This window comes from Nycticebus coucang, chromosome 2 (genome assembly GCF_027406575.1).
Source record: "Nycticebus coucang isolate mNycCou1 chromosome 2, mNycCou1.pri, whole genome shotgun sequence".
Classification (NCBI taxonomy): Eukaryota; Metazoa; Chordata; class Mammalia; order Primates; family Lorisidae; genus Nycticebus; species Nycticebus coucang.
In genome coordinates, this window is record NC_069781.1 from 130,095,527 (window position 1) to 130,115,791 (window position 20,265).

At 38.7% G+C, this 20,265-nt stretch overlaps 1 protein-coding gene across 2 annotated transcripts in view; it reads left to right on the forward strand.

Annotated features, from left to right (window-relative positions):
* LRRC28 (leucine rich repeat containing 28) overlaps window positions 1-20,034 on the forward strand; it is a 159,994-nt gene extending 139,960 nt beyond the window's left edge. Inside the window, exons 8-10 of one of the 2 annotated variants that reach the window (XM_053581801.1) lie at window positions 7,459-7,634; window positions 9,682-9,841; window positions 19,721-20,034. In XM_053581801.1, coding sequence (XP_053437776.1) covers window positions 7,459-7,634; window positions 9,682-9,841; window positions 19,721-19,793 — 409 coding nt within the window. In that variant the 3' untranslated portion in view covers window positions 19,794-20,034. The remainder of the gene's footprint in view (window positions 1-7,458; window positions 7,635-9,681; window positions 9,842-19,720) is intronic. The other variant, XM_053581802.1, reaches the window with a different exon arrangement.
* The last annotated feature ends 231 nt before the right edge of the window (window positions 20,035-20,265 follow it).

Consider the following 20,265-nt stretch of genomic DNA (forward strand, 5'->3'; position numbering starts at 1 on the left):
ATATGTGATAGAGTATACCATGGAAACTAACTGAGCCTGGGCTTTCTTTGTGGAAAGATTTTTAACTACAAATTTAATGTCGTTAACAGATATAGCACTGCTCGTCTCAGGTGTTCCTGAGTAAGCTTTAGTAACTGTTGTCTTTCACAGACTTTGGCATAAAATTAGTTGTTTCCTTTTTCTCTTAAGCATTATGTTGATGAAAGATTTATTGCCTTTTTATTATCTGAAGAAACTAGTTGATATCATCTCTTTTTGATTCCTGATATTGATAATTTATGTCTTCTCTCTGATTAATCTGACTAGAGAATTATTAATTTTATTGATCTTAAAGATATAGCTTTTGTTTTCATAAATTTTTCTCTATTTTCTATATCATCAATTATCTTGATGCTGTATTATTTCTTCTCCTTTACTTAGAATTTAATTTGTTCTTATAGTTCTAGTTTCTTTAAGTGGCAGGTATGTATGTAACATGACTCTTTATGTAGTTCCAGTTATAATAATTACCAATATTATAATGACCTTTTCTGTCATTCTAACATTTATATCAGTTCTTGGTAGGTTTTGGTTTTATGATTCTCTTCTCTGTATAGATCGTATTTTCCTGCAAGCTTGTTAATTTTTTAATGGATGTAATGGATGCTAGACAATGTGACTTCTACCATGTTGAGTGCTGGGTATTTTTGTATTCATTACACTATTCTTGATCTGTGTTCTGGAACACAATTAAGTTCATTGGAAATAGTTTAATCTTTCTGGGTCTGGCTTTTAGGATTAGTTAGATGGGAATGGAATGGTGCTCAGTCTAGACTAGGGCTGATTATTTCTCACAATTGAAGTAAGTCCCTTCTGTTACTTTACTCAGTGGTCCTGGAACAATGAGATCCGAGTCTCATTGGTAATAATAGGTACTAATCTCAACCCTGTGTGAACTCTGGGCACTATTACCTCTAATTCTTTCAGGTGGTACTTTAGTTTCCTCACGTGTACGTGTCGATCAGTCCTTAGCTGGATACTCTTAGGGTTCCTCAAACTACGGTCCACGGGCCACACGAGGTGGTGTGATTATATTTGTTCCCGTTTTGTTTTTTTACTTTAAAATAAGATATGTGCAGTATCCATAGGAGTTTGTTCATAGTTTTGTTTTTTTTTATTGAACTATAGTCCGGCCCTCCAATGGTCTGAGGGACAGTGAACTGGCCCCCTGTTTAAAAAGTTTGAGGACCCCTGTATCTAAGAGGACCCTCTGCAAATCACAATGTTTTCTCCCTGTGCATTTCTCTCCTTTAGGGTTCTCTGTCTTGTGAACTCTAGCTGCTTTGTCCTCAGCTTACGGTGGGTAAGAACCCATGAGTGGGTTCTTCTGTCCTGAGTCTCCTCTTCTCCTCATACAATTACCTGCTCAAATGTCACCCTCCCAGACAGCTTTTGTTTGGTTATGCTATCTAAAATAGTCCAGCTCTTATTTCCCTTCACTCTACTTTATTATGTATGATGCATTCATTGTCTATCCCCCCCCCCACTATAAACCCAATTCCAGTTACATATGTTCCTAACAAAAGCATATGCTCATGTATGTTCACATATACCGAATAATAATAATATACACAGTTTTTACTGAGGCATGATTCATAATAGCTTCATACAGGAAACAACCCAAATGTCCGTCAGTTACAGATCAATAAAAATGAATAAACTAAAGTACACACAGCAAGATGGATGAATTCCAGAAATATAATGTTCACAAGGAGAACCAGATACACAATACTTTATGCTGTTCAAAAAGGCTAAACCGAACTACAGTGTTAAAACTTAGAATGGTAGTTTCCTTTGGGGTAGGGGTTTTGTTTAGTGGTGGGACCCAGAGTGTCTTTCTGAGGTTCTCTGTCTTGACTAGGCAATGGTTCGATTAGTGTGTTCTTCTGGAGAAAAGTCACCAAGCTATATAGTTGTGATTTGCAGACTTCTATGTGATTATCAATGTTTTAGAATAATGTATTAAATGTTTTAAAGTTTATTTTAAAGTATAAATATAATTTACTACCTTAGTTTTATATTTTAAAATACCACATTAGTATGTTCAGGAAAATATTTGATGAATTTTATAGCCATTGATGATAATTAAAATAAAACATCCTTCATAAATTATTTCACAAAAAGAAGAGCAAATTTTATATTAAATGATGACACACTCAAACTATTGCCATTAAAATCAGGAATTAGGAGTGAAGGGTGGCTGTCACCACCGTTATTTAGCATTATTATGGAAGTTCTAGCTAATGCCATAAGATTTTAAAAAGTCATAGATACTGGCTCGGCTCCTGTAGCTCAGCAGCTAGGGCGCCAGCCACATACACTGGAGCTGGTAGGTTCGAATTCAACATGGGCCTGCCAAACAACAATGACAACTACAACCAAAAATTAGCCAGGCATTGTGGCAGATGCCTATAGTCCCAGCTACTTGGGAGGCTGAGGCAAGGGAATCGCTTAACCAGCAGCTCTCAATCTGTGGGTCACGACCCACAGGAACTATACTAAAGGCCCACAGCATTAGGAAGGTTGAGAACCACTGGCTTAAGCCTAAGAGTTTGAGGTTGCTGTAAGATGTGACACCACGGCACTCTACCCAGGGTGACAGCTTGAGACTCTGTCTCAAAAAAAAAAAAAAAAGTCATAGATATTATAAATACTAGGGAGAAAACCCAAAAAGATCCTTGTTTTACAAGTGGGTACTTAAATACATAGAAAATTCTGGATATTGTACTCCATAAAAAGAACTTTCAGCTACATTAAAGAATTTAATAAGTAATGTGGCTAAATATACAATAGCATATAAAGATCAGTTTTTCTTATATATTCAGTAGTTAATTAAAAATCAAAATAAGGGGGGAAAATCTCATTCACATTAGAATTACATATTTAAATATAAAATAATAAATTTCACAATCCATATGTATCCATTCTGTATTTCATACAGAATCCATATGAAAAAATTGTGAGATTTTTATTACAGTTATAATAGAAAACAAAAACTGAACAATATAGACATAGCATATTTCTGAATGAGTAAAGTTAACATCAATTACCTGTCTTACTCAAATTAACATACAAAGCACTGTTAATTCTAATTCAGATCCTTAAAAGGTTTGGGAGCGATCTAATTAAAATAATTGTAATGTTCAAATAGAATAGTAACTGAGAATTCTGGAGAAAAAATTTGGATAAGAAGTTTGGCAGACTTAGATAATAGACACTTCTATAAAGCTATTGTAATCAAAACAATGTAGAATTAGCATAAGATTAAACAAATACGTCACTGAAACACATCAGCAACTCCAGATTAATGCAAGGGTATATGGGAACTTAATATGATAAAGAGAACATTTCAGAAATGAATTAGTTTTATTTATTAATGCTACCAATATTATTTGTCCATTTAGAAGAAAAAGTTAAATCAAAAAAGACAAATAGATAAAACATCTACATGTAAAATAATACAATAAACATACTAAAAGAAACTTGAGGATATCATATATACAGTCTTTAAACTAGTGTAACCCTCTTAAAATCAGAAAATGTAGATTCCATAAAGGAAATAAATGGATAGATTTTACCTCAAAAGAGAATGACTGCTTAATGACAAAAGTTAAAAGACAAAAAATATTTTAGGGCCTCCTGGAGCGTGGCCTGATTCTGCTGCCTCATGGAAGCCACACATAAAAAAAAACGAAAAGTATGTATTTGTGGAAATAAATATTTCGGCACATATGTCAAAGAATTGTTACTACCAATATGGAAATCCCTATAAATTGATTTTTTTTTTTTCGTAGAGACAGAGTCTTTATCGCCTTTGGTAGAGTGCCATGGCATCACACAGCTCACACAACAACCTCCAACTCGTGGGCTTAGGCGATTCTCTTGCCTCAGCCTCCTAAGTAGCTGGGACTACAGGCGCCCACCACAATGCCCGGCTATTTTTTTTATTGCAGTTTGGCTGGGGCCAGGTTTGAACCCGCCACCCTCGGTATATGGGGCCGGCGCACTATCCGCTGAGCCACAGGCACCGCCCTACAAATTGATTTTTTAAGTCAATAGAAAGTTAGGCAAAGGATGTAAGTGGACAGCTTACAGAAGAAGAAATGCAGGCCAGGCACGATGGCTCACGCCTATAATCTTAGCACTCTGGGAGGCCAACGCAGATGGATTGCTTGAGTTCACGGGTTTGAGACCAGCAGGAGCAGTATCAAGACCCCATCTCTACTAAAAATAGAAAAACTGAGACAAGAGGATCACTTGAGCCCAAGAGTTGGAGGTTGCTGTGAGCAATATGACACCACAGCACTCTAACCAGGGCGACAGCTTGAGACTTTGTCTCAAAAAAAAAAAATGGCCAGTAAGCATATCAAAAGGTAAGAAGATAATTTTTATTAATCAGATTAGCAAAAGACTAAAACGATTGATGACATTTGGTTATGATGTGATGTAGGTAAATGAATACTTTTATAACAACCTTTTTGGAAAATCTCAGCACTTAAAATTTTCAGTTTTTATGGCTAGCAACCCCAGTTTGGGAATTTCATCGTATAATAAAAAAAAATTGTGATAGGAATGTATGTAAGATTTATTGTGATGCTATTTGTGTAGTAGAGGGAAATCTTTGGAAAAACAAAGATGAACATAATGAAAGGTTAGTAAATTACCGTATTTTGCCATGTGTAATGTGCTCTTATGTATAATGCATGCTCACTTTTTGCCCCAAACTTTCAGTAGACTACCCGACAAGAAAGTGGCTGGTGCTCAGCCAGGAGAGACACATCTGGGAAGGGCTACGGCTCCCCTGGTAAATGGGCAGAACTGCCCTCCTGAAGCTGTTGGCCTTGTGAGAGCTGCCCCTTCCCTTCCTTCTGAGAGCCCTTTCCTCCTTGCCATATTAGGGGCTGCAGCCAAGATCACCATGGGTGTGGCCAGTGAGTGGGAGCTTCTGAGGCCACTTGGCCCTCAGGTGTCCAGGCGGGTCCCTGGGGCCTACACAGAGCTTCTGGTCCCCTTCCACACAGGCGGACCTTGGTCCTCAGCCCTTGACCTGCAAAGCCCCACCACCTTCACCTCCCCTGATTGGGGCCCTCGGCCAAGGCCACTGAGGCCCACTCCCACCAGGTCCCAGATCCTTCCAGAATGGAACCTTGTGTGCCTGGCGAGCCCATGTGGGGAGGGTGCTAGGATACCTGGCTCCTGAGCCATACTACCCATGTATAATGTGCAACCTTATTTTTCTCTCAAAATTTTGAGCAAAAAAGGTATACTTATACCAGCAAAATATAGTATGATTCATCCATAATATGGAATATTATGTAGCAGTTAAGTAGAATTCTCTAAGCCGAGCACAGTGACTCATGCCCTTAGCACTTTGGGAGGCTGAGGCAGGAGGATTACTCGAGCCCAGGAGTTTTGAGATTGTAGTGAGTTATGATGATACCACTGCACTGTGGTCTGGGAGAACAGGACCCTGTCTCAAAAAAAAAAAAAAATTCTCTTAAGTTTATCTTGATTGGCCTAAATGATTACTTGAGCCAAAAGCACATTACAGAATTAAGTGATCTTATTTGTTGGGAAAAAAATAAGTGAGGATTTCTTTTTCTATGTTTTTGCCTGAGCAAAGAGTAGAATGATAAACATCAAACTAATAATGTTAATAGTAATTACTTTGGAGAAAGAGGATGTGAGGAGGGGAACTGTTCACTTTTTCTTCATGTTCTCTATTGTTGGGCTTGTAACAATAAGCATGCATTATTTTCATAATTTAAATTTACAATATTAGACTTTTTTGAGTAATTTTTTTAAAAGCATACTTATAGTGAAAAAAGATGGAGTTCCTATGATCAAATCTTTAAAAACAGCTCTATGAAAAAAAGAGGGAAATTTGTCCAGCCCACCTCACATATGACTTACTTTTCTGCTTCTACAATTTGATGAGGTTTCTATTTAAAATATATCAAGCCCTCTAAATTATCAGTGATTGGAAAGTGTAAGTTATTTGCTTTAGGAACTTAACAAAGAAAGCTACTGGCTTCTTACCCACAATGGCTCTTCCCTACCTCTTCCACTTACCTCAGGCTCTTGCTTTGGAAACCCTAACAATTTCCTCATTCCTTTTCCTTCTGTATTTAGAGTTTTCTTTATCTCTTTGCTACCAATTTCTTTCCTGTTCACTATACTGTGGCCAGATAGTTTTGTAAAAACCATCTAACACTTTTCTCTATAAATTAAAACCATCTAACTTCAGCTAATAATCCTGGCCTTTTTCTCTCTTCATTTTTCCAGCCATCTTGAATCCACAGACATAGCCAGATTCTTTCAAGTTTCTGCACTGCCACATGTGCTGTTCCCTTTGCTTGGAATACTAGTACATTTGGCCTTTCATTTATTGCTGATGAAATCAGTCGAGCTATATTAGTCATTTGACTCCTCTTTAAAATCGTTTCTAAATCCCTGGGCAGTCAGTCACCCCTTCTTTGCTCCCCGCTTAGATCAACTGTATTGTAATTAGTCTTCTCTAGTAAGGGGGTCATCTTGGTTTTCTTAATCTAAGTATCTTAACTGACTGGCATATAGTAGGTGCTCTGGAAATATTTTCCAATAGAGGGAAGAAATGTACATATGAGGGAACTTTTAACAAATAAGTGAGTCAAGGGCTTCTGCCTTCCAGCCCTGCATCCTGTGCTCCATTGCGTTTCTGATCAAGGTTAGTGATAATATCTCATGTTGTTTTCAGAGAGTCAAGATTTGTTGGCACTAGAGAGGAGAAGTATCCAGGCTTTTAGGTATCTCTCTTGGTCTCAGACAAGATGCAGAATGAGATTCGAGTCCTAAGACTTGGTAACTGTGCAGCTGAAGGAACAATGACATCTTTGCCTTCAGGTTATGAGTTATGAGTGGCATGAGTTGGCTTACACAACATACCAAGAATATTTTCTCCACAAGTTTGTGGAGGGATCCAATAAGGTTGTCTTACACCAATTAAAATTTGTTTGCTTTGTGGGTCTAAGTTTTTCTCCACAAAAATTGTATTAAACCAAGATACTAAAAAATCAACAAAGGACTTTCCATTTAATTGTGAAAGTTTCAATTAACACCCATTTGGAGAGGGTATAAAAATGAGGGAAAATAGAGCTTACGAAGCAAATTGTGTAGCTCCTAAGAAGGAAAGTTTCTTTAAAGTTTATCCTTCCTGGAAATGGCTGGGCCTCAGCAATGATTTACCAGAGTTCCAACAGATGAGTTCAGATTTATGAGCCAGGTTTTATTAAGGAACCCAGGATAGCATCTGTTCACTTTGAGAAGAATTCTGGCAATTCAGCAGTGTCATAAATTTTCAAATGTATATTTTGATTAACACTTTTATTGGCACCCACATTCTTATTGCTAATACTACTGTGAATACTTATCTTTCTGCAGCTGTGGTGCTCCCATTCAGGTTTCCGAGATGAAGCTACTTTCCTTTTCATCAGGGCAACTAACTGTTTTCCTCCCAGCCGAGGTGAAGGCCATCGGGACCGAGAATGATCACGTCCTGCCTCTGCAAGAGCTGGCCATGAGAAGTCTGTATCACACCTACCACAGCTTTCTGAAAGGTACATGGGACTTTTCTTTTTTTTCTGTCTCTGATTCAATGAACATTAAAATTGCGTTTTATGTTTTGGCCTCTTTTTTTCTATTTTGGTTTTATTATGGTAAAATAAACATTTCACAACATTTACCATTTTATCCATGGTTAAGTGTACATAGTTCAGTGGCATGTTAAGTACATTTATGTCATTACACAACAAGATTTTTCTTTTTGGGCGGCGCCTGTGGCTCAAGGAGTAGGGCGCCGGTCCCATATGCCGGAGGTGGCGGGTTCAAACCCAGCCCCGGCCAAAAACCACAAAAAAAAAAAAAGATTTTACTTTTTCTTTTCTCTTTTTTTTGGAGACAGAGTCTCACTTTGTCACCCTCGATAGAATGCCATGGTGTCACAGCTCACAGCAACCTCAAACTCTTGGGCTCAAGCAATCCTCTCGTTTCAGCCTCCCAAGTAGCTGGGATTACAGGTGCCCACCACAATGCCTGGTTGTTTTTTAGAGATGGGGTCTTGCACCTGCTTAGGCTGGTCTCGAAACTGTGAGCTCAGGCAATCCGCCTGCCTCAGCCTCCCAGAGTGCTAGCATTACAGGTGTGAGCCACCACGCCAGGCCAGGATTTTTCTTATAAGAAAACTGGCTTTACTATTTTATTGACTTAACACTGATCCCTTTAGCACCCCATACAGACATAGAGAAGTATTCCTTAAAATATGGTCTTTAGTTGGAAAGGACAGTGGTTAAAAGTTAAAACTAGGGGATTTAAGTGGAAGGAAATTGGTGTTTGAGAATAGGTATTAACTGAAGTGAAAGGCTGGCAGTAGGGAAACTTGGAAAGATCTTATCTTTAAAGCAAAGTTGGATACCTCTTACAGCAAAGCAGATTTTTGCCTTACAGCCTGCTCGCGTCTGAGAAATGTACATACCTAGAGAAAAAAAAATATCAAGAGCCTTTGGCAGTGTTATCACAACATGCTAAGTTATTTTAGAAAGGATTTGGCAGTGCATAGATTTTATAGGTATTGTGTGTGGGGGGAGGTTGAAATGCTTTAATAAAACAGCACTAGGCAATATTAATAAGAAAAATATATTTCAAGTGTTTTTAAAGCTGCTAAATGTTTTGTCTTTGATTTAAAAAAAAAAAGGAATCCGAAAACATTTAACATTAGCTTCCCAGGAATGTCTAATATAAAGTTAACTTGTTTTTTAAAACTAAACAAAAAATTATAGTTTTTCACCTACGAGTAAATTACATTTTTTAAGTGGTTATTTTTGAGTCTGGACATATATAAAAATGTAAGAAGATGCTTTATATTTTCTTCCCAAAGTTAAGTCAGTAATTTTTAGATTTCACCTCAGCATTACCATTTCTCTCTCTTCTGGATGTTTATCATCAGTAGAAATCCAGTATAAATTTGTGCCCAACATTGCCTGGGCCACTGGGATGTTTTGTTTTAAATGTCTCTTTTGTGAAGCTCAGACTAAGCTGAGAAGGAAACTCCCTATTTTTATTAACAACAGTTCCTGGGAGTGAGCTTGATTTCATTATTTTTCTTGCTCTTTGATTTCCTATGTTTCATTCTTTTCTATAAATATGATTTAGCCTTGATTGATGCTTCACTGATACTACATGCCTAATGGATTTAGGGAGAACACAATGAAAGTCAGTTTTGGTCTTCAGTCTGAGTTCTTTTTTTATTTCTCTGACTCTTATAAGCTTACAAAGTCCTCTTTGGCTAAGTTGATGCCTTTTTGATCTTGTTCTTAAAAAATATTTGATCTTATTCCTTCCTTGCCCTCTACCTCAGGACAGAGTCTGATTATTCTTAAAAGAGTGGTTTTACATTTTCTTTTAGTATTACAAATGTAAAAAAAAAAACCTTTCATTTCCAAATAATGTTAGTTTTTTTATTCAATGCCTATCAGATAACAGAATTTTCAACATGAAGTACTTTTAGCTAACGGAACTCATTTGATAACAAAGAGAAATATTTTTTAAAGCCTAGTTTAAAGAAGTCTGGATTTTTGCTTATGTGCATGATTTTCTCTTATGTTCCAGATCTGAACTTTCTATCTCCCATCTCACTACCCAGAAGTCTCCTGGAGCTGCTGCACTGCCCCCTAGGGCACTGTCACCGGTGTAGCGAGCCCATGTTTACCATCGTCTACCCCAAGCTCTTCCCCTTGAGAGAGACACCGATGGCAGGGCTGCACCAGGGGTAATCATGCCTAAGTGGGCACCGGGCCTTACACCGGGCAAGGGGTACAGCATGGGGTGTGGGGAGGCCCTGCATGAAAGCAGCTCCAAAGGGGCATAATATGCTTCCTGAGATACGGCAAAGTGGAACATGTGCATATATTCAGCATCACAAGAAAACTAGCCTTCTTGGGCGGCGCCTGTGGCTCAGTGAGTAGGGCGCCGGCCCCATATGCCGAGGGTGGTGGGTTCAAACCCAGCCCCGGCCAAACTGCAACCAAAAAAATAGCCGGGCGTTGTGGCGGGCGCCTGTAGTCCCAGCTACTAGGGAGGCTGAGGCAAGAGAATCGCGTAAGCCCAGGAGTTGGAGGTTGCTGTGAGCCGTGTGACGCCACGGCCCTCTACCCGAGGGCGGTACAGTGAGACTCTGTCTCTACAAAAAAAAAAAAAAAAAAAAAGAAAACTAGCCTTCCTTTATTAGTTAATTTTTTGGTCACATACAGAATGTGTATACAGGCAGTCATGAAGTTACAAACATCCAACTTAATGTACAACTCACACTTACAAACAGAGGCTATTACAGTAAGTCCCTGAATTACAAACATCTGACTGATGTACAACTTGCACTTATGAACTGAGGCTATTACAGGTGATAGGTAAATGTACCTGTTCCAACTTACATGCAAATTCAACTTAAGAACAAGCTTACAGAACCTCTCATGTACGTAACCCATAGACGGCCTGTATTACTTCATGTGATTCATTCTTTATGGGAATGCTTTCCTGTTACTTCCCTATTCACAGTAGTCTTTAAGCAATAATGGATGGATACAGGAAAAAATAATTTGTTGTGTAATGGAATGAGCCTAGCCCTTCTACTTATTTGTTTATTTTTTATTTTTATTTTTTGAGACACAGTCTTTGTTTCTCTACACTAGAGTATCAATGGCATCAGCCTATCTCATAGCAACCTCAAACTCATGGGCTCAAGCGATCCTGCTGCCTCAGCCTCCTGAGTAGCTAGGACTACAGGTACCTGCCACAGTGCTTGGCTAATTTTTCTACTTTTTTTAGTAGAGATGGGTTCTCACTCTTGTTCAAGCTGGTCTTGAACCCCTGAGCTCAAGTGATCCTGCCACCGTGGCTTCCCAGAGTGCTGGCATTACAGGCTTGAGCCACCACACCTGCCCCAGCCCTTCTGTTTAATTGCTGTCTAACTGAAAGTGTGTGACTGAGTTCTGTGGGTGTGCATACATTTCTGTTTTGAATTTTTAACCCTTCCAAATGACATTCTCATACCACTCTTAGTTTCTTGCCACAGTGCTTTGAATTTGCTAAGACTGTTCAATAAGTAAAACTCCAATATTGGTACTTAAAAAAAAAAAGAATACCAGACAAAAACAGGTTATCAAATGAAAAAAAAAAATCCCATTTGCACAACTTTATCTTATGGATTTTCTAAATTTGAACCTTTTAAAGTTGAAAAAGTACTATAACACCTCACTTATCACTGTGAGATGTATCTTGGGTGATTTTAACTTTCCCAGTGACTAAAGCTTATTACCCCTTCAGTGCCAAAAAGCCATTGTAATTATTTTTATAGAAACTTTGTAAGATTTTCTTTCCTTCCTTCATTTCTTAATTCTTGCAAGATGGGCAGTGTGGTGCATTGTTCAGAGCAGGGGCCTTTCACGCATTAAGCCTGGCTACTCTGTTGTGAGTTGGGACAGGCTGCTGAACTTCTTGAATGGGGAAATAACAGGCTGTGTGGTAGGACCGCATAAGGGTTAGCAGATGATGAAGGCAAAAGCCTGGCATGTAAGACGTACTTAACAAATGGTGGTTGCCATTTTCATATCTCTACCCTCTCTGTCCCCAAAACATGTTTGTTTTTTCTTGCTGTGGATAATCTTGTTTTGTTAAACTTTCAGTTCCTGTTTCAATTTTCTATATTTTTAATGTTTTCTGCTTACAGGAGCTCCCTCTGAACCATTATAGTTTGCTACTTGTAATCTTATGTGACCAGATAACCAAATTTGGTGGAATTACATTTAAATTAGAGTAAAAAGAACTGAGGTTTCAAGTGTGTTACTGTGTGAATAAAATGAACAGATGAAATAGACTCCTCTCTGAGAAGTAGTTGCACACAGTAGTCCAGTGCCCAGGCCTGATTCTGACTCCCCACTGGGAGAACTGGAGCAAATTACTGAACATTCCTGAGCTTAGCCTTTTTATCAATAAAATATCTACTTGATAAGGTCATTGTAAGGATTAAATGGGATCATTCACATGAAGACCCCAGGATAATATGTGGCATGTAATAAATACTAAGTAAATGTTAACTCCTATTAACTATTACTGTAACTGAGATGTTTTTATTTCTTATTTTTGTTGTGTTTTTAGCAAATGATCTTCATATTAGCAAGATATTATCATAGGAAAATCTTAACTAATTCATTTAACTATTATTCAGATCTTTATGCATCATCTTCCTATAGAACACATTTTCTTAAAATGTAAACAAAACAATATGGTTAGGATGTTCAGTTAGTAGCTGATCAAATTCAAAATACCTGTTTTCAAAAGTAAACTCAAGCCAAGCCTGTGGCTCACGCCTGTAACCCTAACATTCTGGGAGGCCAAGGAGAGTTGACTGCTTGAGCTCAGGAGTCTGAGACCAGCCTGAGTAAGAGCGACACCCCCAGCCCTACTAGAAACAGAAAAAGCTAGCTGCCTATAGTCCCTGCTACTCAGGAGGCTGAGGCAAGAGGTTCACTTGAGCCCAAGATTTGAGGTTGCTGTGAGCTATGATGATGTCACTCTACCCAGGGTGACAGAGTGAGACTCTTGTCTCAAAAAAATAAAAGTAAACTTTTTGTCTTGGTCATTCATTTATGAAAATAAAGTGGATCCTTTAAATGAAGTCATTTTTACATTGTCTTTATATGAAGTTTGGGGAACTTAGTATTTGCACTTTCCATGTGCTGCTACTTATTTCCCTGCTACAACCCAGAAATTTGGTGTGAATAATCTTATACTGTTTCAGAACATAGATATAATAGTATTAATTTAGTAAAATGAGTACATATATACATAGGATTAACACGATTCCCTTTTGTTGAGTAAAGCCAGGGTGCCTCTGTTTGTAGCAGAGATGAAATGCCAAGATATAAACGTAGCTTTCTGTGGTAAGTTAATGCTAAGGTCTGAAATTGAGATTTTATGGCTTTTATTTGGCTCACCAGGCTGCTCTCCTTCCCATGTTGCCATGGAGATTGTATTAAAAGCATTGACTTTAATTTCTACTATAGTCTTTAAAGTATTTTCTTTTGTAACTGAAAATCAAATACTTGAATCTAGAGTACATTGTTGCTGAAAATAAAATCAATATTCTTTAATATCATGAACTCTGAAAGATCTTGATAAGATTATTTTTAAGTTTTCTAATATATTCAGTTCAGTTTGCATTGCTTGTCATAAAATAATACATTGTATCAGCCAATATCTAAATTAATGTGGACATCTGGCATTATTTTAAAAGGGAACATATTGAATATTCTTCTAAAATACCAAGTTCCATAGAAGTGTTAGTTTTAACCTAAATTTAATACAGAGTGAAATAAAAAGACCTGGCAGCATTTTGCATAAACAGTAAATACTCAAACCTTCAAATATACGTATTAGAGAAGAATAGCTAGTAAATTTATAACTTTTGATTCTATAGGCATAAAAACTTTTCATTCCCCAAACTTAATCAAAATAGAGAACTTCCACTTACAAGATTATTTGTTAGTAAAAAAGCATGCCTGGCTTTTCCTAAGCATGTATGTATCTCACAAGTTCAGTGTTTCCCAATAGGAAGTCAGGCTACCCAACGTTTCTCAAGGCCATTGCATTGGTTTGCTATGCTGCTACAACAAGTACCACAAACTAAATGGCTTAAACAGCAGAAATTTATTGTCTTACCAGTTTTGAAGGCTATTGAGCCCAAGATCAAGTGTGTGTAGGATTGGTTCTTTCTGGGCCTCTCTGCTGGGCTTGTAGATGGCTGTCTTCTCCCTGTGTCTCTTCACATCATCTTCCATTTATGCATGTCTGCCTCTGTGTTCAAATTTCCCCTTGTTGTAAGGATACTAGTCATGATTAGGGTCCCACACTAAGTACCTTACTTCACTGTTACATGTGCAAAGATAGTGTTTCCAAATAAAGTCTCTGTATTAGTCAGCCTGGGCAATAACAAAATCATTTTCTGTACTTCTAGAGAAGAGAAGTCTGAAATCAGGCATGGCTGGGTTCTGTTGAGGGCTCTTTTCCCAGGTTGTAGACAATGAACTTCTCTCTCTGTCCATACATGGCAGAGAGAAAGAGAAGGATACTAATTTAAAAGAATCAGCTCACATGATTGGCAACTTCAGAACTGTAGGACAGACTGCAGGCTGCAAATTCAGGTAAGAGTTGATGTTGTATTGTTGAGTCTGAATTCTGCAGGGCTGGAAACTTGGACAGAAGGAAAATGCCCTCTACCTCTTTGTCCTTAAGGCCTTCAACTGATTGGATAAAGCTCACCCAAATTATGGAGGATAATCTGCTTTACTCAAAGTCTACTGATACAAATGTTAATTACATCTAAAAGGAAAATACCTTTACAGCAACATCTAGACCACCATAGCCAAATTAAGTTGACATGTAAAATTAGCTATCACAGGCCATCAAAAGGTCTTACTTAAATCACCAGGTTGTTTTGAGATAGTAGCTGCAAATGGCCCAGTATCCCAGTGGTTTTTCTTATACTGTGGGGATAAATTTTAGCCATAACAGATTATTACAGTGTACATTCAGGTTTTGCGATCAGGCCCTGGGATGCAGTAGAAAGAACTCACTGGTCTTAGGATTCAGGAGATCCAGCTTGGAAGTTAAACTATATTATTTCTCTTAGTACTATTGTTAGGCTGAATCATATACCTTAGGACTTCCATCTGGTCCATTAGGTCTAATATCCCCATTTCACAGGGGAAACTGGTACAAGAATATTGGAAAGTTGGCCAAGGTCTCACAGCAGCACTGGGATTTGAACCCTATAAATCTAGCTCCAAATCTGTTTTTGCTGCTGTGCTGTACAATTAACTACTAAGTGGATCACCATACAGCATGAAGAAATTTTGAAATAATACTCATAAATACAATATTAAAGACTCTCTACTCTGAGCAAGATACTTTTGAAATATGTGCGCGTGTATTTATACATATACATACATTAATGTGTGTGTGTGGTGTATGCACTACCAAGTCTAGAAAAATGTCAATCCGCCTCTCTACTATGGTTATCTTGGGAAGAAAGAATTTGGCGTTAAGATCAGGTGGGAGGGAGACTTTTAATTTTCAACTCTGTACATTCAGTGAGGATATATTTTTACAAATCTATTAAACAATTTTTTTTAAAGTTACATCTAGAGAGATTTTTTTAATCTCTAAAACTTTGTACATGTTAAAAAAGAAAGGGAAAGGCTGGTCTGAAGGTAGTGACTTACCTCACTTGAATGTTCACAGTCAGTTGCAGATTGAACTCCTTATTTTACTCTTTCCCCTCTTGTCACTACTACATGTAAACAGTCTTCTAAAAAATTTTATTTTATTTTATTTTTTGCCAGGGCTGGGTTTGAACCCACCACCTCCAGTATATGGGGCCAGCGCCCTGCTCACTGAGCCACAGGCACCACCCTTTCTAAAAATTTTTTTAGGTGGGTGCCGGCCACATGCATCGGGGCTGGTGGGTTCAAACCCAGCCTGGCTCTTCTAAAACAAACAAAATTAGCTGGGCATGGTGGCCGGCACCTGTAGTCTCAGCTACTAGGGAGGCTGAGGCAAGAAAATCGCTTGAGCCCAAGAGTTTGAGGTTGCTGTGACCTATGATGCCACAGCACTCTGCTGAGGAAAACAAACTGAGACTCTGTCTCAATAAAAGATAAAAAAGTTTATAAAAAAATTTTTAAAAGAAAAATATTACTTAAGTAAAAGTGTTTTCCAGAAATGTTTTTAAGCAAGTTATATAAAAGTATGCATAGTGTAATCCAGTTTTTGTCAGTTATGGGTGCAAATACACGTGTTTATATGTGTGTACGTATATAGTATATACATGCACATACACTTCTGAACAGTATGTAGAAAAAATCTTGAAGGTCTCCTACATCAACATAAAGGATTTCCTTTGAGTAGCATTGAATTTTCCTTTGAGTAGCATTGAATTTTTGTAACTGATATTGCTTCAGAAATTAAAAATATTTTTAATTTAAAACATTAGTAGCCATTGGATTCATGTGAAAAGTATTTCTCTAGTTACTTCCACACGGCCCAGAGGAACTCCTCCTCTTGTTGATTAATTCATCCAGTCTGTCAGCAAACATGCTTTGAGCGTCTGCTGCCGGCTTGGGCAGGCCGCTTGCAGCTCAGAGTTACAGTTTGTTCTTTCAGAAATTCTTGGTCTTCCAGGGCAGAGTGATTACAGGAGAATGCCAGATGTCTGGGTTGTTGTTGCGCCTTGGGTTAGAGACCTGTTTGTCAGAGGACATACAGAACTGACTTTGAAGATTTCCCGTTGTATTTCAGAACAGCTTCCTACTCCCTTTTCCCACTCAACTAGGAGTTTACTTTTAATACTTCTGTGTAATTCTATTTTGTCACTTATGAAACATTTCACATTTCTGTACTCTTGATTTTTGTGAGTAGTAGTTTCTTCTATGGAACCAAATGAGTAATACTGACATTACTTGCATACTCAATTTGGGGGATTTTTTTTTTCTTGCATCTGAAGTCTTCATTGGCACCCTCTTAAGGTGATTTATTTAATTTTCCACAAGTGAAATATCATTCAACATATTTAAGTAAATAGTTCTTAACTATTCTTCCTCATTATAACATTCAAAAATTATTTATTGACCATCTGCTATGTTCCATGCTCTGTTCTCAATACTGAGAATCTGGTATGACCAGACCCACCTAATCCCTTTCACATAGATATCTCACTCCCAATGTATGGGGCAAGGATAAATCAAGAAAGAAGCAAGTTGGCCAGGCACTGTGGCTCAGGCCTGTAATCTAGCACTCTAAAGAGGCTGAGGTGGGTAGATTGCCTAAGTTCATGAGTTTAAGATCAGCTGGAGCCAGAATGAGACCTCGTCTTTTAAAAAATAGCTGGGCGTTGTGGCAGGCGCCTGTGGTCTCAGCTACTTGGGAGGCTGAGGCAAAAGAATCGCTTAAGCCTGAGAGTTTGAGGTTGCTGTGAGCTGTGACGGCACAGCACTCTACTGAGGGCAACAAAGCAAGACTATGATCTCAAAGAAAAAAAAAGGAAGAAGTGTATGCCATTTAGGCCCCTGATTCGGCGCCCAGAATTTTCCCATGAGAGACAGTCACAATTCATGTAAATAAGACAAGCAGATGCAATGTTATTAGATGCTCGAGATTTTATCTGATTATTTCTGTCTTATAAATATTAATTTTCTTTTGGCTTGAATTTCTGCATGACTCAAAGATATTTTTCGTTTTTAATCAGGGAACACGTTTGCAGAAAATATCCCACATTTCTTAAGATTTTCGTGGGTTCCAGTATGTGCCAACAGCATTGTGATTCGTTCTTTCAAGGAATAGTGGTATTTCTGTATTGTAAAACCAAGCTGAAATGCTCTTTCTTCTGCCTTGCCTGTAAATATGCTCAGAGATTCTAAAGCAACAAATGTCATGTCTGATGTTCTTTGTGGAATTTAACAGCATCTTTTTCTTGACTGTGGAGCTTATTGCTTAGCTCAGAGTTTCTCCCCTAAAACTCTCATGTCTCTGGTGCAGTTCTGGAATTTTTTTTTTAATTATTAAAAAAAATATATAATTACAGTTCTGGAATTTTTTTTTTAATTATTAAATCATAGCTGTGTACATTAATGCGATCATGGGGCATCCAGTTCTGGAATTTTTTTTCTTTCTCTTTTTTTTTTTTTGGAGAGTACAGTGGCCTCATCATAGCTCACTACAACCTCCAACTTCTAGGCTTAGGCAATCCTCCCAAGTAGCTGGGATTATGGATAGGCCCTACCATGCCTGGCTAGTGTTTTTATATATTTGTTGTTTTTTGTTTTTGTAGAGACGGGCTGTCAATTTTGGTCAGTCAGGTCTCGAACTCCTAATCTTGAATGATCCTTCCGCCTCAGCCTCCCAGAGTGCTAGGATTACAGGTGTGAGCCACCATGCCTGCTCATTGAAACATTTTCAAACACAGGAAGGTTTTCTTAGAAGGTGGAAAGGGCTGTTTCTGATATGAAGAAATGTTTGGAGATGTCGGAGGTTCATGGTTCGGACATTCTATGCACAGGCTCCCATCTCAAGTCTAAAGTTCTCACTCCTTCCCAACCAGCACCTTCACCTTAGCGTAAGAGACTTAGCAAATACACCTTTGTCAGGCCTGTGCTCCTGAAACTTCTGCATTCCTCAGCCATGTCCCTCATACCTGCCTAAGATAAGGATTTCTTTAAGGCCATCATAGAAACTTTCTAATATTTTACCCATACCTTGAGTCAAGATTTCAAGGCACTAAGGTTATCTTTTTTTTTTTTTTGGAAATCTCTTCATCACAGTTGGAAGAAGCCACCCCACCCCCACAAACTTTGAATTCACCACAATGTCATAGCAACCAAGTGCCACAAGTCCCTTGATCTTACCCTTGTGGGTAAGTGCTTTACCCTCCATCAACATTCTCGTTAAGTGATACTTTGAGTGATCCTGATGCCCTAGCATGCTACAGATTAGCAGGGTCCCACTTCTTCCTAGCAGGGAGGTCACACATAAAACTCACCATCCTAACCGCAGAATCATGTTTTGATGGGCTCTTTCCTTGGGCCACTCCCCAAAACATGCATTGTGTTAGGCCTGGAGAACAAAGTAATATTCAGCTGGGATTTTGAAGAGGAATTAGTGAAGAAGGACAATTTACTGAAGGTCAGGAAGAGTTCAGAACATGCACAAAGATGATGAGGCCCTAGGCACCTGCAACAGTAGGAAGCTCTTGCCTACCTCAATCCTCAGGCCTGAAGGGTAAAGGGAGACTGGAGCCTGGTGAGAAGCAGAGCTGTCATGGGCAAAGAAGGAGCGGAGTAGAAAAACCTTTCTCTCTTCCTGCTCTTTTGCGTGCCTCCCACTGGTCTAACCAGAAGCCAGACCTTAGGCAGCTTTGGTGATAGTGTCTGTGGAGGTCCCCTTCCTGGGCCACAGCGGAACGCAGAGGCTGGATTAAGAGGTGGAGAAGCACAGAGGGTTCTGTGAAATTAGCAGTAGAGTTGGAGCTGTCCAGATGGGTCTAAGGACCCCAAGGGCTCATGGCATACTCCCTAAAGGTGCCTAAAGGAGAGCTTGAGAAGAGATTCCTCTGTTTTGTGGAAAGATCCTCAAACTATATTGCATAAGATTCCAAAATTGCCTCTATGAGCAAACTAGGTGAATACACTTGCAGGATAAATTCCTTACAATTATGTTGTTTAAGCTCTGCAATATGTATGTGTTCTGGCTAAATTGGTGATGTCTTTTATGATTTTATAAGGTACTACAAATTCTATGATTGTACTATGTTCTAGTATGCAGAATTCAAAACATAATATGGAAAAGGCTTATTTTTTCCCCAGCTTCTACTTTAGAGATAGCAGGTCATCTGATACCACTACTAAAATGACTTCTCATATGCATACAGCTCACCTGATTTCAGGGCTCAGTTGAAAAGGAAATTTGCATTTCTGTTATGTTGTTCGTTAACCGTGCCTCCTACTCTCTTGTAAGACAGTAACAAGACTGTCTCTAATGGGAAGGATCCAGGGCCTTTAATCTTGAACTCACAGTGTTCCTCTCTCCCTTTTTGCCCTTCCAGGAGGACAACGGTTAGTTTTGTAGCTTACTGCTGCTCCACCCAGTGTCTGCAGACTTTTGACCTGCTGAGCTGATGAACGCTGAGAGCCTTGGGAGGACTGCCAGTTTAGGACTGCCAGCTTAGCACTGCCCCGCCTGTGCATCACACTGTGCATTGGAGCGAGAGAGTCCAGCCAGGCCGGCACAGGCTCATCCACCCTGTCCTGTCAAACACGGGGGCACTCCAGAACTCTCTGGAAATGTCATAATTGAGCTTCAGAGCTAAAATGCCTTCACCCTTCCCCCAAGTTGGAATATATCCTCCTCCAAACTAAGGATCCTTTGTCTTCTGTGTTTTTCCTTTTTATGTGAGTGTGTCTTGTACAAAAACCATTCAGGTTGGTGAGCCTCCCAAATCTAATTTAAAGCAAGTTTCCATTCCCTGAAGAACAATTAATATAATGTGATGGTACAGCCACATTAACTTTTGGATCCACATACCTTTGGCAATACTTCTTTCTTTCCTCAGAGAATTATTTCCTCAAGAGGTTACTCTCCACAGTCTTT